Source organism: Sceloporus undulatus, chromosome 3, assembly GCF_019175285.1.
Source record: "Sceloporus undulatus isolate JIND9_A2432 ecotype Alabama chromosome 3, SceUnd_v1.1, whole genome shotgun sequence".
NCBI lineage: Eukaryota > Metazoa > Chordata > Lepidosauria > Squamata > Phrynosomatidae > Sceloporus > Sceloporus undulatus.
Window position 1 is genome coordinate 184,944,578 of NC_056524.1, and position 27,791 is coordinate 184,972,368.

At 40.3% G+C, this 27,791-nt stretch overlaps 1 protein-coding gene across 1 annotated transcript in view; it reads left to right on the forward strand.

Moving 5' to 3' along the window:
• Positions 1 to 341: 341 nt before the first annotated feature.
• The window catches only part of STK32C (serine/threonine kinase 32C), a 249,608-nt gene continuing 222,158 nt past the window's right edge, over positions 342 to 27,791 (forward strand). The window contains exon 1 of the mRNA XM_042460811.1: positions 342 to 656. Coding sequence (XP_042316745.1) covers positions 563 to 656 — 94 coding nt within the window. The 5' untranslated portion in view covers positions 342 to 562. The remainder of the gene's footprint in view (positions 657 to 27,791) is intronic.

A 27,791-nucleotide genomic window follows, 5' to 3' on the forward strand; every position in this document is an offset into this window, starting at 1 on the left:
TGCTTTGGAGGAGGAGGAGGAGAGGGATGCTCCAAGGAAGCAGGGCGCCTGGCGGCGGCGGCATTGTTCTCCTTCGACGCTGAAGGGAAAGACAGGGGCGGCAAAGGGAGAGCCAGGCAAGGACTGAGGGAGTCCCTTCGCAGTTGCTGGCCTCTTGTCTTCCTCCTCCTCCTCCTCTCCTCCTCTTCTTCCTCCTCTCCTCCTCCTCCTTTTCTGCTTTTCCCCCTCTTTCCCTCCTCCTCCTCTTCTTCTTCTTTCTCCTCCTTTCCTCCTCTCCTCTCCCCTTGCGCTTCTCTCCCTTTCTTCTCTTTCTCTCCTCTGTCTCCTCCTCTTTTCTCTTCCTTCTCCTCCTCCTCCTCCTGGGGTGCCCTGCTGGTGTGTCTGCCTTGCCTTGCCTTGCCGACAAGAGCGAGGGAGGGGGGCAGTAAGGCGAGGCAGAGCCCCTCAGCTCCTTCCTCCGGAGGGGCTGCCTGCCTCCCTCCTTTCCCCGCCGCCGCCTCCTGGCCGAGAAAGGAGCCCAAGCCCGGGACTCGGGGGGCATGCCATCTCGCCTCCCGGACCAATGTTTCACTGGAGCAAGTGGAAGAAGAGGATGGGCGCCAGCACCTCCTTCTCCTCCTCTTCCAAGAGACCCGTCTTCGACGAGAAGGAGGATGGTGAGTGGACAGCAGCCGCACACCGCTTGGACTGCCCCGGCTCCCAGAATTCCATAGCCTTCAGCCAGGGCAGTTAAAGCGGTGCCAAACCGGATTGTTTCTGCAGAGCTGGGGAGGCAAAGAGGGGCTCTGTGGCTGAGAAGGAGGCAAGTCGGGATTGAGATTCCTGGCCTCCTCGGAAGGGGCCAGAAGAGCCTTCTTTCCCCACGCTTTTCTTTCACTTCTTTTCTATGCCGCCTTCCCTCCCAGAAAGGGACCCAAGGCGGCTCACACAACTAGTTCAAAACTTTAATATATATATATATACACACACACACACACACACTTAAAACCAATTGGCTTAAAACACAGCAGACCACACAAAAAAGTAAGTATAACTAAAAGTATAAAACTCTCCATGGTTGCATCCACACTGCAGAAATAACCCAGTTTGACGGACGCCACTTTTAACTGCCACGGTTCAGTGCTATGGAATTCTGGGAAGCGTAGTTTTGTGAGGCGTCGAGCCTGCTCTGTCAGAGAACGCTGGTGCCACAACAAACTACAAATCCCAGCATTTCATAGTATTGCCCCATGGTTTTAAAGTGGTGTCAACCTGGCTTATTTCTGCAGTGTGGATGCAGCCCTTGACATGATTATAGACTCATCAGCTGATGTGTTCCTCCCCTTGTAAGTTTCCTTAGAGGGGCAAACCTACACTTTGCACAACTTTTCTTTGGGAAACTTAGATGCCTGTCAGATGGTGGTCTGTCTAAACCAAAGATGGTTCGATCCATCCCTCTCCGTCCCAAATCCTGGTTACGTTTTCTTGGATTTGACTGGTGCAGAATAAAACCATCCGGGGCTAATGGGTTTAGGCATCTGCAGATGTTAATAGTAGGGGATTAGAAAAGATGTTGGCGGAAGAGCTGTGAAGGCTTGGGAGTGGGGATTGGGCTATATTGACCTCATTTGATAATGGGATTTTGGTGGTATAGACTACTTTTGGTAATGGGTGTTATGGCTGTACGGAGTGTATACTTCCCTGTCTTCATCACCTTAGACAAGTGAACCCAAATTCTACTATAGCCTGAGTTTGTCTTACACACTGAGGAGTGTGTTGTTTCTGCCTAGTGATAATCTCTATACATGGCTTTTCAGGCTTGCTTGAATAACTGGAGAGATGCACATTCACTTTGGAGTAACTTTGTCTGAACTCATAAAGAAACATGCACGGTGAGCATGTTACAAGTCACTGCTGGGTTTATTTATACAACACTGGTAATATCTGTCTCCCCTACAACATTATGAATGAGCATTTCAGAGGAGGGAACTGGCAAAGCCACCCCTGAGTATTCCTTGCCTAAGAAAACCCTATGGAATTCATGGGGTTGCCATAAGTCAACAGGTGACTTGAAGCCAGACACACAAACGCACAGAGGAGGCATCCTGATGATCGCCTATATTGTACTCTTAGTTCAGCTATTTCCTGTGATTTCCTGAGAGAATGGCCACCATAAATCACCAGTGCCATGCAGGAGCCAACTCAATGACAGGTTGGCATGCAAGCGGACGTATAAAATATCTAAGAAGAATGAACCTCTACACAAACCATTAGTATTTGAAGATGACAAATAAGCCTTAAAATACTGACCTTCTATCATTTTGAAATCAACAAAGCTGGCAAAAGTATTTTCAAAGATGAATATAGATTTACTGTGCTTGGTTTTTAAAAAAGGGTTATAAAACAACACGTACCCTTTGTTGGTCATTTTATGATGAAGACTCTTCATTATAGAACTGTCAGTAAGTTTCTGAAAATGGCTTAATGAACCATATTACATTTCATAGTTCCTGTAGCTGCCTAGAAGCCAACATGGTTAAACTGAGCCTGTTATACTTTGGGTGAGCCAACCTGGCGTAGTGGTTTGAGTTTTGCACTGCAACTCTGGAGGTCAGGGTTCAGTTCCCAGTTTGGCCGTGAAACTCACTGGGTGAGCTTAGGTAAATCACATGCTGTCAGCATCAGGGGAAGGCAATGGCAAACCTTCTCTGAACAAATCTTGCCAAGAAAATCCTCATGTATTATGAAGGCCTTCTAGGGGAGCCTTCAGGAGAGAAGGGGCTTCAAGGATCTCCCCTTCCTTCCTTCCTTCCTTCCTTCCTTCCTTCCTTCCTTCCTTCATCTGAAGAGACTTGGAGGAGGTCAGAATGGAGCTGAAGGAATTCACTGAATTCTTTTGCTTCTATGGGTGTTTTTATCACCAGTCTTTTTTGACTATACCAGAAAATTACACCTTCTGGAACTGACCATCTATAACTTAAGAAGCAGAGCCCTCCCTCCAGTCCATCTGGTGCCATCTGTCCTTGGAGGGAATGATGCAGGCCCAGCTCCATCGGGACTGGCCTAGATTAAGAAGCAGGGCCTTCCCTCCAGTCCAGGCCTCAGAGGGAGAGGGGAAGAACTGCTGGACCTGATCTCCTTCCCCACCGCCATTCCCTTCTCCTTTTGTGTCGTGTCTTTTTAGATTATAAGCTTGAGGGCAGGGAACCATCTAATTAATAATAATGATAATGATAATGATAAGACTCTCTGAGAGCCTTTATGGCTGAAGAGTGGGGTATAAATACTCTAAATAAATAAAAATATTTGCTTTAGGGTCGCCATAAGTCGGAAATTACTTTAAGACACACACCACCATCACCATCAAAATAAATCATACTTTGGATATATCATGAAACAATATAACTCATTGGCAAATATGATAATGCTTGATAAAGTAGAAAGCAGTATTATTTATTTATTTACTTCATTTACATGCCACCTTTCTTCCAAAGTGAGAACCAAGGCAGCTTCCAAAAATAGCAAATTTAAAATGTTGAAAATGTATAAAAAGAGGAAGACCACATCACAGATGGATTGACTTGATAAGGGAAGCCATGTCCCTGAGCCTGCAAGACCTGAGCAGGACTATTAATGATCATGGAAGTCTCTCATTTGTAGCATCTTTATAGGCTGAAGCTGACTTGACAATAACAAGAAATGTTGTAAAAGAAACTGGAGAAGAAGGGTGTGTGTATAAGATTTTGGGTGTTTGGGTTTTTTGGTTTCTTCAACAGATTTTGTTTGAACTTCTTTCCTGATAATTTTAACACTCAGAAATCTCTAAGCAAAACTTTTCTGCTAATTAAGGCCTGTTACAGACTGCTAAAATAAAGCTGCTTCGGGTCTCTTTGGAGGTATGCTATTTAAATGATGCATGCACCCTAAGAATCCGGAAGCTGCACCAAAGTTGCACTCCAGTGCTTAGGAATGGAGTGTGGCTTTGGCGTGACGACCTCCGGACTCTTAGGACCCATGCATCATTTAAATAGCATACCTCCAAAGAGACTCGAAGCAGGTTTATTTTGGCAGTCTGTAACAGGCCTATGAATCTTTTTAGCTGTGTGTGTTTCTCTACCTCTCATGTTCCCATTCCCTGTCCTTAGTCCTCCTTCTCCTTTCCTGACACAGATGATCCACTGTGGGGAATCCACTGTGAGGTTGTTCTAGGAGTCTTAGTGTTTACTCATTTAATGTCTAGAACTAAGTTGCAAGCATAGATCTCAGCTTACATAGAAACATGGAACTATATGCATAAGTTTCAACTGTTGTATTTGATTTGCATAACTCTGGAACTAGATTTTTGTTCCACTAGTTGTGCACTCTCAGTAGTTAACATTAATTCAGATTACTATTTTCCATATAAGGTACTTTTTGCCAAGTTAGATACTGGTCTGTTTAACGTTGGTCCAAAACACACTGCAGAAATAATCCTGTTTGAGACTGCTTTAACTGCCCTGGCTGTATGCTAAGGAATTGTGGGAACTATAGTTTTGTGAGACATTGAGCATTATCTGTCAGAAAGCTCTGGTGCCACAATAAACTACAGCTCCCAGGATTCCCTAGCACTGAGCCAGGGCAGTTAAAGTGGACTCAAACTGAATTATTTCTGCAGGGTATTTTGGACCGATGTCGACATTAACTGGAAGTGTATCTTAGACAGGGGTCTTTCATAGCCTTACTTAGGCTGCCTCTACACTGCAAAAATAATCCAGTTTGACACCACTGTAACTGCTATGACTCAGTTCTGTGGAATTCTGAGAACTGTAGTTTGTTGTGGCAACAGAGCTCTCTGACAGAGAAGACTAAATATCTCAGAAAACCACAAACTCCAGAATTCCATAGCAGTGAGCTGTGAGAGTTAAAGTGGTGTCAAACTGGCTTATTTCTGCAATACGGATGCAGCCGTAGAAATATCAAGGACTGAAACCTGAGACCTTCTGTGTGCAGGCTGCCTTTTTACTAATCTTGGGTCTCTCCTGTAATATACATGCCTGCAAACTTCGGGCATATCTGTACACAGTTGTATAAACAGTTCTGGGACTTAATACTTAGAATTCTCTGCTAGAGAGCTTGAATCCATACCCCTGAGTGACTGCTTACACTATAGAATTAGACTGATTTAATCTTCAGTTCCTATCATTTCAGGGTACCTTGGGAATTTTAGTCCAGTGGATTGGACTAAAGTTCTTTAGCAGAGGATGCTAAGTGCCTCACCAAACTACATATGCCAAAATTTCTTAGGACAGAACCATGGCAATAAAAGTGGTCCAGAACTGATAATATCTGATGTATGATGTTAGTACATCCATGCACCAAAAAAGTGGAGGAAATACTTAACTCCTTGTCCTGTTTGATGGTAGTAAAGTAAAATAAAAATAAAATAAAATCCTGGGAAGGCATAAAGATCAGTTTTGTTTTGTCAGAGGAAAAAATGCAGAAGCTTTGCATGCTATATTGCTCTCAGGTTTTTGTATATGGTACGAACTTGATCAGATCTTTGCTTATGGATTTTCTTTTCCTACTAGTCTTATTAAATGAAGGTTAATAGTGAACTTAGAGAGCTAGAACCCATCTTCTTAATTTGAAGCTTGTTTCCAGTGTTGCTGAAGATAGGTTCCTGGAGTGAAAATTAACAGCCGAGCAAGTCTCCAACCTGGTGATGGGGTATAACACACTTTTCATGAGTCTTCTTTGTCTGCAATGTGACGTATCTTCAGAAATATTAATTTCTTATACCCTGGAAACCTTTGTGACAATCCATTCTGTTGACACACTGGGACAGAAATGCACTAAAAATGGCATACCATGCTTCAGGGGTGAGAAAAGTGTGGCTCTGCAGCTGTTGCATATTGTGTGTGTAGATGTGCCTTCAAGTTTCCTGTTGACTTATGGGGACCCAATGAATTTCATAAGATTTTCTTAGGCAAGGAGGACAGTTCCCATAATCAGTCACTGCTGGGTATGCCAGGTATGTCTGGTGGGAGTTGCAGTCCAATAACATTGGTTGAGCCATATATTTCATATGCAACAGCCTGTCCCCTTTCCATCAGTGGGGGGACTGGATGACACACAGCTCAAAGCTTCATTCTGATATAAGCAGACTGGATGATGACTGGTCTATTCAGCACCAGAGCCAGGTTTTACCCCTCTTATTGTGGACTTTTTAAAAGTCTATGTTTGTTCCAGATCTTTCCAGAAGATCTGGAATCCTCTGTTCTGAAGCCAGACAGCTGACCACACATGTGTCCTGTAACTGGGTGTCTCATTCTGACCTCAGAGCAAAGTGACCTGTAGTGGAGGCAGATGCATTAGGTGGCTCAGTGGGATGTGTGTACAGTCAGCTGCCTGGCTTCAAAAGAGTTGAAGGTTAGGGTAGCTCTGGGGCTAGGATATGTGCAAATTTACAGAGCTTTATAAATAAAATATAACAACAACAACAACAGGATAATCTGGGCTGTCCCACTCCAGTGCAGACAGGGCCTTTGGCGGGGCTGAAGTCTGTGCAGCCCTCTGGATGTTAATGAGCTATCTATTCTCATGATCCCTTGATGGCTAGGCTAGGTGGGACTAATGGGAACTGGAATCAACAAATGGGCCATATGTTCCACAGCCCTGCCTAGTATCTGGAAAGGACCAGCCATTGGCAATGATCTTTGAGAACTCCTGGAGAAGATGAGAAGTCCCAGCAGACTGGAGGAGGGCAAACGTTGTCCCCATCTTCAAAAAGGGGAAAAAAGAGGATCCAAACAATTATCATCCAGTTAGTCTGACATCGATACCAGGAAAGATTCTAGAGCAGATCATTAAAAAGAGAGTCTGTGAACATCTAGAAGGCAATGCCATAATCACAAAAAGTCAACACGGGTTTCAGAGAAAGAAGTCATGCCAGACAAATTACTAGCTTGGTAGATGGAGGGAATGCTGTGGATATCGTATATCTTGATTTCAGTAAGGCTTTTGACAAAGTTTCCCATGACATTCTTGTTAACAAGCTTATAAAATGTGGGATAGACAAGGCAACTGTTACATGGATTTGTAATTGGTTGACTGACCGAACGCAAAGGGTGCTCAACAATGGCTCCTTTTCATCTTGGAGAGAAGTTACCAGTGGGGTCCCACAGGGTTCTGTCCTGGGCCCAGTGCAATTCAACATCTTTATCAATGACTTGGATAACAGAATTGGAAGCATTCTTATCAAATTTGCAGATGACACCAAATTAGGAGGAGTAGCTAACACTCCAGAGGACAGGATCAACATTCAAGATGACCTGAATAAACTAGAAAGTTGGGCCACAGCTAACAAAATGAACTTCAACAGGGAGAAATGCAAGGTACTGCACTTAGGGTGGAAAAATAAAATGCACAGATATAGGATGGGAGACACATGGCTGAATGAGACTATGTGTGAAAGGGATCTGGGAGTCCAAGTAGACCACAAGCTGAACATGAATGAACAGTGTGATTCGGCAGCTAAAAAGGCCAATGCAATTTTAGGCTGCATCAGTAGATCAAGGGAAGTAATAGTGCCACTCTATTCTGCTTTGGTCAGGCCCCACCTGGAATATTGTGTCCAGTTCTGGGCACCACAATTCAAAAAGGATGTTGAAAAACTGGAATGTGTCCAAAGGAGGGCAAGTAAAATGGTGAAAGGTCTAGAAACCATGTCCTATGAGGAACGACTTTAGCCTGAAGAAGAGAAGGTTAAGAGGTGATATGATAGCCCTGTTTAAATACTTGAAGGGATGTCATACTGAGGAGGGAGCTGACTTGTTTTTACTTGGTCCAGAGACTAGGACCCGGAGCAATGGATGCAAGCTACAAGAAAAGAAATTCTACCTCAACATTAGGAGGAACTTCCTGACAGTAAGGGCTGTCCGACAGTGGAACAAACTCCCTCGGAGTGTAGTGTAGTCTCCTTCATTGGAGGTCTTTAAACAGAGGCTAGATGGCCATCTGTCGAAGATGATTTGATTTGGATTCCTGCATGGCAGGGGGTCTCTTCCAACTCTATTATTCTATGATTCTAGGTTATTACATATACTTCTGGTGTATATATATATATATATATATATATGGTGACAGTAATTAAATTCCATTCTGCTGTTTCAAAGGGAGGTCAGCTGTTGTTTCAACTTTAAAAACAGCAGAAATTAAAACTTTGAGGAAGGAATTTTTGCACTAGTAATCCTGCTTGATTACACCCCCACTCTCCATACAGTGGAGTAGATTTGAGGGTGGCTATTACAACACTTTTGAACAGACAAAACAGAATGACTTACTGCAATTTTTTTAAAACTTCATATCCTTTTGGTGTTCTGTATGTCATTCCAAAATACAAGAACAAATAGAGAATTAGAGAGAGATGAGTATAATTCCCAGTCTTAGTAAGAAAGCTACATTCAGTCTGACTGAATGACTGCATGAGATTTAAGGGCAAGCACAGGTGACCCTTCATGTTAAGTGAATCATGAAACATGGTTTTTTTTAAATTTGTTCATAAGATTCATCTGGAAAATTGTCCTGTTTGATTAGTCAGAAAGTAGAGTTTAGCATATGGGTGTCTTACTTCACTAAGAGCACAGGGACATCTTTATCTAAATGAGAGAAGAGAAATATAGAAGAAAAAATGTCAATATGACTTGGAACTGTTCCCCCAAATTTACATAGCTCTAATGATGCAAGCAGGTTTAAAGCAGAAGGATCAGTTTAAGTGCACAGACCATGTGTTTCTATTTTTGATGCCACCAGTTTACCATGCTGTAACTTATGTTGTATAATCAGGCTGCATGGATGGGAAGGCATTTTCTATTTTTATTTCCTTTAGGGTTGCATTTCCCCACACAGAGAAATGGTTTTTCTTTGATTTGACAGCACCATGTGTTTTAACTACAGATATTGGAATTAGGCTTTTTTTCAGGGGGTGGCAATTGCACCCTCATTTACAAGGAAAGAAGTTTAATAGAAAATTAATATTTCAAAGCTTTGGATTCAAAGCTGCATTCAGCTAAGAAGAAACTCATGTTGTGTCTACACATCCTGTTTCTCTTGACCAGAGCTTGGAAAAGTTACTCTTTGGGACATAAGCTCCCAGAATCTCCTAGCCAGCATGGCCATGGCCATAGATTCTGGGAATTGTCATCTAGATGATGTCTCTGACAAACCAATATATACTAATGTGTTTTGAGCTGTCCACCAGCTTTCTTCAATAACTGATTTGCTTTTGTTTTTCAGCTTGCAAATGCTGTGGCCAGCCAGTCTAGTGTGGACTGGCAAAATGTTGTGGACTTTAAGCTTTAGGGAGAGAGCGAGAGCGAGAGCGAGAGTGAGCAGAAGAGGCAGAGGCCTTGGTTTGCTGGGACTGTGGAACAGGTTCAACTTGGCTGCAGCAGATGACAGTTTTTGTTAACCCTCAGTCCTTAAGCTGTCTGGTCACCAATAGCAAAAATGTAAGCCCTGGCAGCCCCCATCTCCCCTAAGGTTCTTACGTGCTACTGAGCAAAGGTGAGGCTGAAACTCTGGGGCCCTTTCACACTACATGGCTGTTGTTCTGTGATTCGAATCTAATGGCCATGGTTCCATCCTGTGGAATCCTGGGATTTGCAGTTTGGGAAGGGGTATTTAGTATTCACGGCCAAAAAGATTTAGTACTTCCCCAGACTGTATGCACCAGGATTCCATAAGATAAAGCCATGGCAGTTAAAGTGGAGTTATAGTGCTATAACTGCACAGTGTGAAAAGGCTCCACAAATCTCTGGTGACTCCTTGGATTCCTCAGTGCCTACTATCCCAGGTCCTTAATCTACCCCTCCTGCTTTGGTTTCTATTCTTCTGAACTAATGAGTGGTTTTGACAATCCCCACCAACACTTTAAAAGTCAATTTTTGACTACAGTTTCAGAATCTTCTAGCAAGCATGACCACTGAACCTGGCTGTTTAGGGTTTCTGGGAATTGTATTTGGGCTCCCCAGGCTGCAAAGTACCAGTAATAACTCCTCATTTTTAGTTTTTTTCTCAAACAAATCATTTCCAGTTTTACTCATGTGCAATAATAACTTTTTAAAAGTTAATGAGAAAAAGGTAGGCCCATACCATATTTTTGATTACAGTTGTTTCTATCTTTCCAAATACTCTCCAGGGAGTGGCAGCTGGGGGCTCAGGGACTGGCACTGGTCTATGGACCACAACTTTCAGTTTAAATTTTAAAGATGAAATTTTTGCTTAGCTGTTTAAAGACTACAGTTATCATATATATACTTTCTAAGCAACAAGCTTCATTGTACTGAATGAAATTTTGGTTGGAAGAGTATCATCTTAATGGAAAATGCTATATATACAGAATGTAATGATACAAAATATAATACATACAGAACCAAAAGTATAACTCTTCTTTCAACCAACTGTGGAAAGGGCCTTAAGCATCCAAAGAACATGAAAATTGTTTAAAGCTGATATCTCACCACATTACCATACTAGAATCATAGAATCATAGAGTTGGAAGAGACCACAAGGGCCATCCAGTCCAACCCCCTGCCATGCAGGAACTCTCAATCAAAGCATCCCTGACAGATGGCCATCCAGCCTCTGTTTAAAGACCTCCAAAGAAAGAGACTCCACCACTCTCTGAGGGAGTGTGTTCCACTGTCAAACAGCCCTTACTGTCAGGAAGTTCCTCATAATGTTGAAGTGCAATCTCTTTTCCTGCAGCTTGCATCCATTGCTCTGGGTCCTGTTTCTCTGGAGCAGCCGAAAAACAAGCTTTTCCCTCCATAATATGACATCCAAATATTTAAACAGGGCTATCATATCACCTCTTAACCTTCTCTTCTCCAGGCTAAACTCCCCAGCTCCCTAAGTCGTTCCTCAGGACATGGTTTCCAGGCCTTCACCATTTTAGTTGCCCTCCTTTGGACACACCCAGTTTCTCAATGTCCTTTGTGCCCAGAACTGGACACAGTATTCCAGGTGGGGCCTACACTCTTATAAGTGCTGCTATTCCACTTTTACTGCTCTGGCTGCCTCCTGTTGCATTCTGAGTTTTGTAGTTCAGTGAGGCTTAAAAGATTTCTGACAGAGAATTCTAAATGCCTTTCCCTAAACTGCAAATCCCAGAATGCAATAGGAGGCAGCAGTATTATAAGAGTGTAGTGCGGTAATCTAGCCAGTTCAAAATGGGAACAAGTGAAATGGAATTCAAAATGAAGAATGACTTAGAGCAGGGATCGGGAAAAAAGTGACTCTCTGAATATGATTGAACTGCAGCTGCAATCAGTCCTAGCCAGCATAGCCAAATGATTGGAGATGATGGAAGTTATAGTCTTTAGAGAGTTAAATTTCCCCATCCTTAAATTAGAGAAAGAAATGTTGCTTACACTGAACCTTCAGCAAAAGAGGAGATCCAAATCAGCCTTCTTCACTGTAATGACCTTAAACTGTTTTGAATTTGAACTCCCATCAGCAATAGGAATTATGGACAGTGATCAAGGATGATGGAAGTTGTAGTCTGTCATCAAGAAGGTGTCAAGTTAGAGAAGGCAGGTTCAGACAAGATTGCTGTAAATCTTTGTTAATAAATATTAATGTTATATGCACAAATAAGAATACGCAGTGAAGTCACTGCTGCTTGTTTTGTTGTAGCCAGCTGAAGACACTAGACATAGCATGTTTACATTAAGATGGAGCTGTTAAAAACTGGCTAACAGGTTTTCAAGGAGACATTCAAAATAATTAACACTGACAAATGATTAACATGTGTTGTGCTCCAGTTGTAGAAACAGTTTTGTTACTGCTGCTGTTGCTTCAAAAATGGGCATCATTTTAATAAATATGCAACATTCTTTCTTCAGTTAGAATTCCACTTCTCTTGGAACATTTTAATAAATATGAAACTTATGTAGACCTCAATTCATTCTGTAATCTGTCCTGAATATAAAAGAACTACTAGAGCTATGATATTTCCAAGCAATTCAATCAGACGCAAACTTTTCTATGTATTAAAAATGCACTTTTAAATGATAAAAACCCACCTTTTCAAATGAGGAAGTACTGCCAGGAAGTAGATTATAGTTTTCTAAAGGAGAGGACAGGGAGGAAAAAATTGTCATGCATAGTTCTTTTAAGCTTTCAAATGTTAAGGGTATTAACATGTCACTGGGATATATTTTTAGTATTGCCTATTTTAATTTTGTAAAAATTGCTTGTTAGTCTATCCAGAAAGCAATTACAGCATTGTTCTGGCTTGCTCCTGTTTACTGGCACAGCATGGTTGCTATGGAGACCCTTAAGACATTTTGGGGACTTCCTTAAATAAAACATCAATTAATACTTTACATTTTGTGAGAGAAAGATAATATTATGAAACATGCAATCTTGTTATGACCAGATAAGTAAAATCATATTATTTTTAAAAAATAAATAGCTAGGCAAAGAAACATGATAGGGTAGCCTCCCTGAACCAGGCGGTCTCCAAATGTATTGGACTACATCCCTCATTGCCTGTCAGCATGGCTAATTAGGATGATGGGAGTTTTAATGAAATTCATTTGGAGGCCTTCAGGCTGTTGGAAGTGGTTACAAGGTTTGGCAAATTGCTAAACAGACTATAAATTGCAAGAGTGTGTCTTTTTAAAAAAGTAAGGTAGGTATTAAAACCACAGTGAATAAATACACAAAAGTAGTATTTCAATCTGTTCTTGTAGAAACCACATTCAGTATATGAAGATAAGGCCTGTTGATAGGACATCTTTCTAGCTGGTTTAAAAGTTTGCTTTACTCTCTTTGTGGGAGATGGGAGGCATAAAAGGTGAGAGGAAGGGTCAGGCTAAGTCCCACCACTGGCCTGTCTGCAAAAGGAAAAAACAAACTAATAGAATCGCAGAACTGAAAGAGACCACAAGAGCCATCCAATCCAACCCCCCTGCCATGCAGCAATACATAATCAAAGCACTCCAGCCTCTGTTTATAACCCTCCAAAGAAGGAGTAAACCTCTCCGAGGTAGTGTGTTTCACTGTCAAACAGCTCTTACAATCACAATGTTCTTCCTAATGTTTTGGTGGAATCTCTTTTCTTGCAGCTTGAATTCATTGCTCCATGTCCTAGGAGAATATCACACAGGGGACCGGAGGTCCTTGACTTGTCCTTCCTGTGTGATTGTGCAAAGATTATCATACAACATTGTTATTATCGCGTCTGTGACACGGTCTTATTGAGTGATCACGATAAGATATTCAGATGACATCACACTTATCCCTTCCTTCTCCTGCCCCTGAAGTGGCATGGCCTCGTCAGTTTGTATTAACAGAAACTTGTGTTAATACAATGACAGAGCCACTGTTGGTATAAGCGCGGATGTTATAAGGATGGGATAAGGACAGGAGAAATCCCTCCTTACCTCCTGTGATAATCTCCCTACTCTTGGGAGCAGCAGAAAACAAGCTTATTCCATCCTTGATATGGCATTCCTCTAAATATTTAAACTTGTCTGTTATGTCACCCCTTAACCTTCTCTTCTCCAGGATAAGTATGCCCAGCTCCCTAAACCATTCCTCATAGGGCATGGTTTCCAGACTTTTCACCATTTTGATCAGCCTGCTCTGAATGCACTCCACTTTGTCAATGACCTTCTTGAATTGTGTTGACCAGACTGCTTTGTTCTCACGTGTATTATCAGACCTTAACTCCAAGTTAGTTTCTCTGTTCTTCAAACCAGGCCAAATAAAGTTCTCCTTGCCCCTTGCCCATAAGAGTCAGCCCTTCCTTACCCCATTTACTGTGAAGTGTAATTTAGTTCCTCTCAATTGATAACCAGCCAGACATTTACTCTGTGAAATTTAGGACTCTGTGAGACCTAAGCCAGTAGTACTTCAGAATGTGTGAGAAGAATTAGAATAGGAATCCCAGCCCCATTTGGATATTATTCACCACACTTTTCATAATATGGTAAGAAGTGATTGCCTAGCCCTGCCCTTTTCATCATCACATTCATGGAAAATTGCTCATTAAAGATTCTTGTTCATGGCAAGGCTTTCCATGCTTCTTGCTTTTCCCAGATCCTTGCTCATGTGGAGAGCCTCCATATGAACAGGAGTGGCATGCCTTCAAACACAATTCTCTTCTCTTGTAGACTGTTGCGTACATAGAGTTAACCAGTCCACTCCAGTTCTTCATAGCAAGTGAGAAATTGTTTTGAACATGAAAAAATGCATTGGGGGATGTGAACAAAACACAGTCGAGTTAACAGAGAGAGACTATGCAGGGAGAATCTGTTTGTGAGAACCAGATATTTCTTATATAACAATATGCTGTCGGTCAGCCAACGAGGGGTAAAGGACCACATTGTCTGCATTGCAGGGGATGAAAGGGTTAAAGCATCCTTCCCAGTCTCCTTAATGAAGAATTGGCTGGGTTTGCTCTTTGTTTTACTTTGTATTATTTATATTTGCTGTTGAAATTAATCAGAATTGATTATAAAGTAGGGATGAGACACCTGCTCCTTGACTAATATACATCCTAGTGCTACCTTTGATTATGTTGTGCATTTTAAAAAAATCTTTTGCAAGTCCCCAATTTAACCTTTGAATTGCTCTAAAGCAGCAGTTCATTGAAATGCTCCAGTTCACTCAAGATATGTTCTGCATAAGATTCTCATCTTTCTCTCTCAATCTTCCTCTCTTTTTCTTCCTCTCTCTGAATCAAAAAGTCTGAATACTGTACATCTGTTATGCAATGTCTATCTTCTTTGTAACTCATAGGTATTTTATCTAAACATAAATTCATTTTAGTTTTTATCTGTACTCTGTTTGTGCTTTTCTTTGAAATATTGTACAAGTTGATTCACAGAGATACAACTGGTTTTTTTTAAAGTGCTTCCATTTCACAAAATGTTTTATTATACTGTCTCATGGAAGATAAATCTTTAAACATTTAGGGACATACTGTCCTCAATTTCAGTAGAAAAACAGATGTTACAATCCATAGGTTCTTAAACAGTCTAAATTGTTTCTTGGCTTGCAAATAGTGTGAGATATACTCTTCCTTCTCTCTGTATACCAGTCTGAATTATTTGGAGGTGAGGGTGGGCTTCTGCTTCCCTATAGTGATTGCAACTGGAGTCTACAAACTCAGTTCTCAGGCAATTACAGGTATCCTGGTTATTTATCCAGGTACCAATTTTGATGCTCCTGCACAAAGCAACCTCTTCCGTTCTCTGAATTATCCATCCAGTACAGGAAGGTTAGATGTAGGAGGAATGCCTTATTTGAGCTGGATGGGAGAAATGGGCACTTTTTCTTTACCAAGCTCTCCGACACATGCAAGAAAAACTGAAGAACATGAAAAGTCAGATTGTCATTTCAAGCTGTGCTTTAAGAGACTCTCTGAAACAGCAAAAGAGATTCTCAGTACTTTGGAGGGTACCTCAAACCCACCCTGAAAAAAGAGACCCTGTTACTTTTCCCCAGATCGTCTTCACATGCCATAGACTGTGAGTAAGAGTACCTGAGGGAACTAATCATAACGAACAAATAAATAAAACCAGTGCTACCTGGAACTGGTGACTCCAGATGTCAGTACTAATATTACTGACAATGGTGATACGACTAGATACATATCAAGTTACCTAACCATTTCCCACTGATTCCTAGATTCATGAACCTGAGTAGTCTGTGATCCAGTCAATATGACCTGGTAGACTGTGCAACCAGGATAATAGTATTACGGTATACTCTCTGTATTTACAGATTATGCATCTAAAGATTCAACCATTCATGGCTTGAAAATATTTAAAAAACAACAACCAGAAATCAAAGCTTTATTTTGCCATTTTATAAAAGGGATACCATTTTACTGCACCATTGTATATAATGGAACATGAACATCAGTGGGTTTTGGTATCCCTGGCAGATCCAGAAACCAAACCCCAGTGGATAGAAAAAACTACTGTTCTACTACTAATATAATAATGAGAAGGAGGAGGAGGGGAGGAGAAGAGCAGCACCAGCAGCTATTGCCACTACTGCTCTCTCACAACCTTGGGACTCACGACAGTGTAGAGAAATGAAAAGAAATGCTAACAAAATACAGAGCTGCTGCACTATGTTTTGAAGTCATATGATGCCCTTAAGCAAGTCTTGCCCTCAAACTGCCTGGATGAGAGATTAATGGGGAGTCATATAGTTCTTCAGTCAAAGAGGGGAGTTTAGTTATAAGACCAGTTGTTGTGACAGGATGACACCCCTACATCCCACCCTGGCTCCATCATAGGCTGCCAGTGAGTTAAATGTGCATATATGTATATGTGTATACAGATGCACAGATTATCTATCTATTTGGCCCATGTGATACAATTTTCCTCTCTCTCCTCATCTCTCTCTCTCTGTATACAGGTTGAGTCTTCCTTATCTGGAATTCTGAATTCCAAAATCCAAAATATTCCTAAATTCAAAGCTTTTTTCATGGGTGGATGAGATAGTGACATATTTATTTCCTGAACGTTTGGTGTACAAAATTTTTGTTTCATGCACATATTTATTAGAATTATTGTATAAAATTACCTTCCGGCTATGTGCATAAGGTATGTAAGAAACATAACTGAATTTCATATTTAGACTTGGATCCTATCTCCAAGATATCTCATTATATGCATTTACGTAAATACAGATATTCCAAAATAAATGTTTAAAAATCCAAAGTTGCAAACATTTCTGGTCCGAAGCAGTTTGAAGAAGGGAGATTCATTCTATGCGTCTGTCTATGTGCATGTGTGTGTATTGTATCATATCAATATATCGTATTAAATGGGTTTCATCCTGCAGTGGTGGTTCAAATCATGAGGTTTCATTTTGATGGAACCATCCAGTCCCACTAGAACAGTGAGTGCCCCAAAATAGGGAGCAGAAGCATAAAGAAGCATCTGGGCCTCCAGATGTTTTGAACGTCAGCTCCCAAAACCCACAGCCAGTGTGGACAATGACAAGGAATTGTAGGAGTTATTGTGTAAGATGTCTTGAAAGTCAAAAGTTCTCACAGCCTAGTGCTGTAGCAAAGTTGCTTTAGGATATAAGCCATGGTCTTTGTAACTGGAATAAGATAATCCTTTGAAACAAATGCTCTGTGTCACAGTACCTGCACTCTTTCCTGCTGAAAAATGCAAGCAAATATTTATATTTATCTAAAGACCAAGATGACCAGTTCAGCAGGAAGGAGGAATTAATTTGACACAGATCCCTATCTGATCAGTGAATGTATATACATCTGGAATACTTTTTCTTGTCTATTTCCCATGACACATTTAGAGCACTCCAACCCTCAGGAGTCATATTGGACCCTGTGGGCATTTAAAATTTTGTAAGTAGCATTTCAAATATGCCACTTGCTATTTCTCACTAGAGGCGCTGCTTAGACTGTCACAATGCTGTTCTCATCCCCATGGAAACCTGCGGGAAATATGGGGGGGGGAGAATAGGATAAGGTGCTTAGAATAATCTCCAGTTTTGAATAAAATAACAGTAGGCTGAAAAATCAGATATATATCACTGACATGTATTACATTATATTATGTTGTGGAGGGGAAATGATAAGTGACTAGTGGAGTTGTGAGACCTATTGTATCATCCAGAATACCTTGTTCAAGAGTTGGTGTTGCTTCCTATGGCATACAACATGACAATCCCAGTAAACTATGTCAGTCAACAGGCTATGCTAACTGCAAACAAGTTAGCAAAAAATTGTCACAACTAGAGATACCACTTTCATATTATGGCTAGGTTCTAGTCCTGGGATTGGTGATTTGTGACTTTCCAGATGTTGTTGGACTGCAACTCCCATCAGGCCTAGCCAGCATAGATAGTGGTGAGGGATTGTGGGAGCTGTAGTCCAACAATATCGTGAGAATCACATGTTGTCTATCCTATTTTAATCTATTGCTTTCAGTGGGAATGGTTGCAACTAATGTAGGTCTAACCAATGCCAATATAGTTTATATTTGTGAAGATATTTATTTATTTATTTGATTTATACCCAGCCATTCTCCTGGAATGGGACCCAGGAAGGCTTACAGAAAAATAAGATTAAAGTTTACCTTAAAAAACTTGTTTTACAAAAGTTTAAAAAAAATTAAATACAATTAAAAATAATTAAATAACAGTTCTTTTAAAAACACTTTTTCTAATGTTCTTTGTACATAGAGAACCTTCCTGGTTCATTGTTTGTTTTAGTATGGACCAGGCAAAATGGTGCCCAACATTTCAAGTAAGTACTCCTGAGACTCACTTCATAGAGATGGCTGAAATAAAGGGTTTGATATTATTGGTGAGGCATACGGATTCAAACAAAAGTAGCATTCCCAGCTGAGATGGGAAGGTTTTGTTCCTGTGATTTTATGATATTTTGGACACTTAAAATTGTTTTATTTCAGCTGTATATTACCTCCAGTGTCTGTTACAGTGAGGGATGATCATAAACGTTTAAGTAAATGAACAAATGAGTTTGAGCGAGGCTGCTCCTGATTCAGTTTCATGTCAGATATATTCAGGGTAGAACATGTGAGCAGGTAATAATTGCATCACTGACAGGTATTAAAGAATAGGTATCCTCATTTTATGAGGGAGGAGAAAAGGCAGTTAGATGAGAAGGTGCCCAAGACTCATAGTCACATACAACAAGCAGTAAATAAATGAGAGAGTCCAGAATACACAATTGAACTGTTCAGTTCTAGGAATGCTGTCAGAAAGAAGTCATTTTTCTCCTCATGTTTAACCTAAACAACTTGATATTTGTTCCGTCTGTCATCATTTGCACTGGCTCATGTAAACACAGCCTTAACATGCACACACCTGACTGCGTGCAGTTATGCATATGTTTTCAGGTGTTGGTTATTTCCTTTACAACTCTAAACAAGCTTGAGACCAAGATAGCTAAACAATCACCTTCTCCTGTAGAATCGTATGTATTCCTTACAGTGTAGGGTCATTGGGAGAGGTCTTCTTTTGTACCCAACCATCATTCAAGGGAAGATGTGAGGACTTTCTTAGTTTCAGTGCATTCTCTCAGGACAACAGTATATTCTACTCTCCTCCATGGTATGGTTATTTTAGCTTCAAATGTGCATTTCTGCAGACATAGGTCCTAGTACATTGTTGGTTTTCTTTTACTGGGTTTCTTTTCTTCTGTGATAGACTTTGATTTTGTCTAGTGTTATCTATCTGCTTGCTGTGCTTTCATTACATTTTGTATTTGTGCTTTTATAAAAAGAAATCTTGATATTAGCCACCAGAAAAGGTACAATAGAAATATCTGTGATAAATAAACTTTTCATTTATATATTTTGTGTATATAGCTATATGATAAACAAATGGATATATTGTTAAGTGTTTCAGCCTTACCTTCATTACTAACACATAATTGGGAAATTTGAAACAAAAGGCCTATTTTGAAACCTTAATAGCTTTGTATTACTGATGAAGGTGGGAGCCTCAATATTTAAGAAAACAATTTGGCTCTGTTTGTCACTCACTTATTTGTCAGACATTTCAATGATTGACTGATTCCTGCTCAGGTTCTACAGTTCAGCTGAACATATGGAATATTTAACTAATTATATATATATATATATATATATATATATATATATATAGTTAGAGCCTAGAAAATTTATTTTTTGAACGAAACCCCCCAGAGTTCTCTGAGCAGCATGGGCGCTGTCTATTGTAGTGCAGAAAAATTTGGTGTATTGGTTTTACATACTCAGTTTTGAGGTTTACCAATAGCTCACTGGAAGGTAATGTTTCTCTTGAGCCAAAAAGATATGATGGCTACTGTAGCATAGTCATAGAGTACTGGATTCAGATGCAGATGCAGATGCAGGTTTTAATTTTACCTTTATTACTGATAGGATACATTTAAGCAGGCATCCACCTAATCTTGAAAATTACATGGATAATGAGGTAAGACTTCTAAAGAAATATATTAATAAATAGTAATGATAATACAGTAATAAAAGCCCCCCAAATCGCAAGAATGTTAGATACATTGAAGTCCCATTAAAATTTAAATGCTATAAATCAGTCACAGCTAAATTGTCCAGTGGGTCTTAAGCATGACAATCACTGGATTTAGTCCAGGAGAAATGTTATCAGAGGGCATACTCCTTTGGGATGTTTTCCTATGCAGAGCTTGTTGAAATTCATAGAGCTGACCAATTTGCATGGGCAAAATATGTACAAGAGAAGCCCTGGGTGGATTGTGCTTTGAACCTATAATCCTAAACTCACTTCCATTGATTTTAGCTAATCATATTTCTGACTAAATATGCACAAAACCCTAACAGTTCACTTCTAAACAATCACAAACATGTTTACTCAGAAATGAACTTCACCAATGCCTTTAGGCCACAGTTCTATACACTAGGAGAGGGCAATTCTCAGTCTAAAGGCCTGATCTGGTTTGATGTACAGTACTCCCCTTTTTAGCCCATGGAGATTCTCCTATTTCCTTCCATTCCAAAGTTCTTTCAGAAGGGATACAGACCATGCGGGAGATAGATCAACTCTGTACCAGCCTGAACTCAAGTTAATACTTGGTTGGGAAATTATGAGAGAATACCAAGGACCTCCATGTAGAAATAAATTCAACCTGAAACCCAGAGAACTGCTTCTAGTCAGAGCTGTTAATGCTGGGCTAGATGCTCAAATGCTCTGACAATGTTAGGTAGCTTCCCATTTTTGCAGTACTGTACAGTGAGTCCTTGGTAGTAAAATGGTGTCCCTTATATAAAATGGCAAAATCAAGGGTTGCTTTTTGGACTTTTTGTGTGTGTGTGTGTGTGTGTGGGGGGGGGTATTTTCAAGCTGTGAGTAATTGATAACATTTCTATGACTGGATTCACTCTGGCATTGGCTATAGAAAGTGCAGTGACAGCTGATGGGCTCCTTTTCAGTGAGGTTGTGAATCCAGCTTTTAGTCCAAATTTTGAAGACGCTATTGGAACTGAACTCTAACCTCTATCCCCCAAACAGTTTTACTAAGAGCCTGAACAGATAGGCCAAAATAAAGCGGCTTTGGGTCACTTTGGAGGTATGCTGTTTAAATGACACATGCATCTTAACAGGCCAGAAGCTACCCCAAAGCTGCACTCTAGTCCTTAAGACTGGAGCGTGACTTTGGCGCGGCTTCCGGCCTCTTAGGATGCTTGCATCTTTTAAACAGCATACCTCCAAAGTGAACCAAAGCAGCTTTATTTTGGTCTTTCTTTTTGGGCCCTAAATTACCTTTAAAGTTCAGAGTAAAATCCAGAGCAGACTCAGTACTGCACCAATGTGAGAGCCACCAGCTGTGACTGAACAGTTGGAGCTGTCATGTTGTTGTGCTTACATTTTAGTTGTTATATTTTAGGCTTGGAACTTCTACCACAAGCTGAAAACAAGTTGAATTGTTTTGGGAATTTGGTGGGGGATGTTTGGAAAGATGATGATGAGTGTTGGTTATCGTTCTTTAAGTGCTTTTGTGATCAAAAGGTTTCTCTTTGTAAGTTCTGTTTGTAATGTTTTTTAAAGTCCCCCACAAAATCTGTAAATGCAAAGTCAGGGATGTGATTTTGATGGTAGATATCTTTAAACATGTTTTCATGATAAGCAAAACTGGTTAACAAAAGAATAAATCCAATCTTCACCATTTTAATACATTTAAGGGATTTGTGCTTTTACTCAGTGACAGAAGCATGAGGAGTAGGGTAGAAGCAGTAGGCGTTATAACCACATTTTTCACTGAATAAAATTCTTATGTGAGGATGAACTGATGTAAACCTCCTTGAGTCACTTGTGCCTCTGGTGATCATATAGTAGAACTGAACCCAAAAGTGAGGTGTTCATAACTGGCTTGCAAAATCAAAGTTTGCTTTAAAGATGACACACAACTCCTCCCAAAAACATACTTTTTACATTTTATGTTATGACAGTGTTGTTTGGATGTGTATTCCAAAGTCAACTGTTCCCAAAAAAGAGAGACCTCTTCTTAAAATCTTATGTAGGAAATAACAATCTGAACATCCTGATTTTGCTTTTCTTTAAATAAACAAAAACAAATATGTATCCTTTCTTTCCATAACCAATAAACCTTAAGGCAAATCTTAATAATAGTGTTAATCACAATAAAGGAGGTAAAACATAGGCAAACAACATTTTTTAAAAAAACTATTAAGTAGGTGAAAAAGATTATGCCTGGCATCCTGCTAGTGACATACACAGGTGCAACTCAAATGTATACCTGCACATACCTTTTCAAAGTGGTGGGATTGTGTACTTCTGAGAGGCAAGAGGCTATGCTGACAGCAACAAGACTGCTAGTAGGGTCTCCCCATGTCAGACAGGCTTCGGCTGAGGTGCCAGACTAAATGTGTCAAACAGCTACTGGACAGCAGCAGTGGTGGACACTGGCTGAGGATCTTTCAGAGACAATAGCAGTGGTATCCTAGCTAACACTTGTTAGAACTGCACAGAAGGAGGCACGATAAACCTCCTTTTGATGAGACAGTCCAAAATGAAACAAGAGGTAGTGCCAGAAGATGACACTCAACAAGCTACTGGGGCACAGTAGAGAAAAAATATGGTTAGTGCTGTTGCTAATGGCACATTTAGACTCAAGATGAAAGGAGGTTCAGATGTTGATGTGCTTGGAGATGAAAGGAAAGTCTGAAGTACATATTATAGGAACATGAAATGTGAGAAGCACAAATCAGGAGAAGCTAGATATAGTAAAAGAAGAAATGGAACATATAAACCTTGCAGTAGTTGGGGTGAGTGAGCTACATTGGACAGGAATGGGATATTTTGAGTCAGATAATTAGACAGCGTTTTGCTCTGGAAATTAAAATCTACGAAGAAATGGGGTGGCATTAATAGTGAGGAGAGATGTAGCAAAAGTAGTTAAAGAATATAATGCAAAGTCTGTCTAATTTGCATCAAGACATCTGAGAAACCCATCAATATAACTATAATTCAAGCTTATGCTCCAACTACAGATGCAGAAAAAGAAGTTATTGAAAGAGTCTTTGCTGGTGTCAAATCAAAAACTGATTACATACCAAAACAGGACTTGTTGTCAGCCATAGGCTACTGGAATGTAAAAATAAGAAATAGAGCAGGATCAAAGATTGTAGGAAACTTTGGCCCAGGATTGAGAAATGAAGCAAGAGAGTGACTGATTGAATTTTGCAAATCTAACAGTTTGTTCATCACAAACATGTTCTTCCAGCAGCCCAAGAGATGACTGTATCCATGGACATCAGTTGATGGCCAATATGGAAACCAAATACTGTAATCTACCTAATTGGAAGTAGAAGATGGTTCTCTCTGCAAAAACAAGACCAGGAACAGATTGTGGCACATACCATGAACTGCTCATATCAAAACTTATAAAGCTAAAGTAAAACATTAAACCAACCATCATGCCAAACTACATCCTGAAGAACATACCCAAAGAATTTGAAGATGATGTGAAAATACATTTATACTATTAAGCCTAACTGACTGGGAGCCAGGACCATTGCACTGATCTTCCATGTAAGCAAAGTGATGCTTAAAATTCTGTAAGGAAGACTTTTATCAGATAAGGAGTGAGAAATTCCATATGTCCAAGATGGTTTCGGGAAACAAAGAGGCACTGAGGACCATATTACAAACCTATGTTGGATGATGGAAGACACCAAAGAATTTCAGAAGAAAATCAGCCTGTGCTTTATAGATTATGGCAAAGCCTTTGATTGTGATCATAACAAACTATAGATTGCTTTAAAGAAATGGGTGTGCCCCAACATTTGATTGTATTAACATATAATCTGTACTCAGGACAAGAGACTACCATCAGGACAGAATAAAAAGAAATGTTTTCAGTTGTCAAAGGGTTCAGGCAAGGCTGTATTTTAACATCCCATCTGTTTAACTTGTATGCTGAACATACTATACATAAAACAGGATTAGACTCACAGGAAGGAGATGTGAAAATTAGAGGAAGTACGAGCCCTCCTCATAGGCGGGCTTGCCTTCTGCAGCTTTGAGCTTACATGGAAAGCAAGCCCCATTAGAAGTAATGAGGCGTGTACTTGTGCCATGTGCCCTGCTGCGTGCACGTGCCTAATTATTTCCTATGGGGCTTGAGCATACACTCTTTTCTCCATACGAGGGGGAGTCTGAAACAGATCCCCCGCGTATAGAGAGGGCAGACTGTATTAGCAATTTAAGATATGCAGATGGCACTGTGCTACTACCAGAAAATAGCAAAGATCTGGAACAGTTACTAAAATGAAGGAAGAAAGACAGGTTTACAGTTGAACATTGAGAAGGCAAAAATAATGACCACAGATGATCTACATAACTTTAAAGTAGACGATGAAGAAATTGAAACAGTTAAAGATTTTCCATACCTTGTCTCAGTCATTAATCAGAATGGATCCCACACAGAAACTGAATTTAAACTGGAAAAAATGCAAATGAGGGTAGATTTTGAGACGTTTGTGTGAAGGCAAAATAATGCGACATTAACCGTTCGGGTTAATGTCATGTTATTTCTCCTTTACACAAACATGTCTGAAAAACAACCTGAAAAAGTGGTTTTCCCCCCCAGACTTTTAAATCCCGTTTCTGCATGGGATTTATGTAATTTGCCATCTAAAGTGTATTTAGAAGGAGAAATCCTGGAGGAGAGAACTTCCCCTGGATCTGTGTGCAGGTGGCTGCAAAGTGGGTCAAGGGATTCCACACTTATTTGGGAGTAAAGAAACTGAGAGTAAGCACCAAGGCCCTAATGTTTTCACCTCATGGTCCAGTGGAACATAGAAAATGCTAAACATGCAGAGCATTTGAGTTCATATTCCAGGAGATGACCCATAAGATAAGTCAAATTCAACCTGTATAAGGTAATGCAAATGGTGGCTTCCATGTCAGAGAGGCATTTACTCTCTGATATGGGCTGCATCTGCACTGCAGAGTTAATGTAGTTTGACACCACTTTAACTGCCATAGCTCAATGCTATGGAATTCTGGGAACGGTAGTTTTATGAAACATGTAGCCTTCTTAGAGCTCTGGTGCCACAAAAAATTACAGACCCCAAAGTTCCATAACATTAAGCCATGACAGTACTGTCATCCTTGATTATTTCTGCTATGCAGATGCAGCCATGGTTAATTTGCTTGAGGTTTTCATGTGAAGTTTAAAGGAGCTGTCCAAGGTACTGAACACCAAGGTATTGAACACCAACTCTCTAATAGATTTGGCACCTTTGGATTGCTCCTTTAAACTTCAGACAAAAATTTCAAGCAGATTGACTACTTCACTGTTGTGGAGGTCACCAGCTGCCATTGCTCACTAGTACCTTAAGTCATGCACAGAGGACTTAAAAGCAGCCAATGTAGTTGACACTGTGTCATTCTTATATTTTCCCATTGGTCCATTAAAGAAAACATGAGAGAGCTGCAACTTTTTGCACTGATTCAGCTTTTGACTGGCATGCAAGACTATCCTGTGTAAACATTCTGTTATTCTGTTCTGCTGGGAAAACTTCAGCACAGAGCTTGGAAAAACTATTTTTTCAACTACTCCTAGAATCCCCAAGCCAGCATGGGTCCTGCAGTAGTCCAAAAAAGTAACTTTTTCAAGCTCCGCTCCAGCACGTATCAGGTTTCTTCCATTTCTGTAGCTGCTTCTTTCTGTATCTTGAATCTTTTCTCATTAACATCATCATTGCTAGGACAACAGGCTGTGATTAAAATATACCAGCCTTTCTCACAGTTTTTCAATTCGTTCGGATTGCCTTAGTCTCCAGTTTGTGGAGTTTGTTGATATCTTCTACTGAAGTAGACAATTTAAGCCTGCCAGTGTGAGTCTTGTTTTCAGGATAGCTTTAGTGGCATGAACTCTCTTGGGAAATTGTGTGCTACCTTCTGCCCTAGACTACTTGAAAGCTCTGTTTCAAAGGAGCTTCTACAAGCCAAAGAAGCACTAATCCTTCTCCAGGATTGTGATGAAAGAGAAGAAAATCCCCAGGTGGATCTAAAGCCTCCCTATGGAATATTACCTAGCTGGTCCTTTTGTTGAATTCTGTCTCTTGTTGAAATTGATTTCAGTATCTCACAGTGCCTGTGTGTTTCTTTGTAAGATTCTTAGCAACGTGCAGGTAAAACACAGTGCATGTTCCAGGCAAAATCATCCATACTTTCTGAATGAATTTCAGTGGCAATCCTCCACGCCATCCATATTGCTTATCCTCTTGTGCTTTGGTCCTGCTCTGACACCCACCTGAGGTTCCTGGAAGTGACAAGATTGCAGGGCACTATTAAGCCAAACATAACAGTCAAGAGTAGGAGCAAAATAGTGGACAGAGGTGGGGAGTGTGTGGCCTTTCATATATTGTGGGGCTGCAATTTCCTAAGCCCTAGCTAACATAGCCAATGATGAGAGGGAGAAGGACCTGAGATCCAACACTTGGAAGAATTGCAGTCCAAAAAAAAAAAAAATCTGACAGCTCAACATTGTGAGCCATTTCTCTAGGAAGACCAGAGGCAAAAAGTTCAGAGTAAGCAGAGAGACTGTAGGGAGTGCTGGTTCTCCTGCAGGTATGAGGAAGGACTATCTGTTTCAGGGAGAAACAAGAGAGGGCCAGGCCCCAGCAGAGGGGTAATGAATATTTATTGGCCAGAACTTGGAAAATTTACTTTTTTGGACTACTGGCTATTCCTGTGTGTTAGGGAATTTTGGAAGTTGAACACCAAAAAGTGACTTCTTCAGTCACTACTGGTAAATAAAGAAATTGGCCATGGAAATACACTGGGTGACATTGGGCTAGTGATATTCTGTCCACCTCAGAGGAAGGCAAAAGCAAATTTCCTCTGAACAAAACTTGCCATGAAAACTCCTTGATATGTTTGCCCTGTGGTCTCCATAAACTGGAAACAATTTGAATGCAAACACACAAAATGACTACAGAGCAATCTGACATGCTGGTAAAACTTAGGAGCGGATTTAAAGGATGATGCAAAGGAAAATAATGCCAATTAACTTACAAAATTCCTGCAAGCATAACTGTTTGTGATCCCCCTAAAGGCTGGCTGGCTGGCTGAAGAGGGAACTATGTTAAATGGTGGCTGACAGCGTATGGGGAAGCAACCAGGAATGGACTGGGATGAGAAAACGTGCACATGGCAAAAAGGAAAGGAAAAAAAGTGACTATTTTACCAGTGATTACAGCCTTTAACTTTAATGTGATAGTTTTGCCTGATTTTAACCCAGAAATGCTGACAAATATACACAGATGTTTTATTCAAATCCTTCAAAGCCCAATTCCTCATTGCTGGAATAACATCACTGGAATCTCATTCTCTGAGTAGAGTGGTAAAAGACGAGAGCTTGTTTGTCCAGGAGAACCTAAAAAAGCATCAACCCCTTCTACTCTACATTCCTTTGAGGGGAAATGCCAAAGAGCTACCATCACCACTACTTTCCACCCAGGCATTCAAAAAGCCCAAAAGTGGTTCCACGTCTGAGAGTAGAGGGTGCTTCTTTTAGTTTTTCTGGGGACAGAATAAGTTCTTGCCTTTTGCCACTCTACTCAGAGAACAGGATGGTTCCTTTTTTAAAATAAGAGTTAAGGTACAGGATTTATATTGGCCTATGGATATATTGACCCATGTTTTTTGGATCAATTTTTTGAATAAAAGTTCTAGACTTATACATGAGTATATTCTAGGCTTGCACATGAGTATATTACATGAGTGAAGCATGTAGAAAG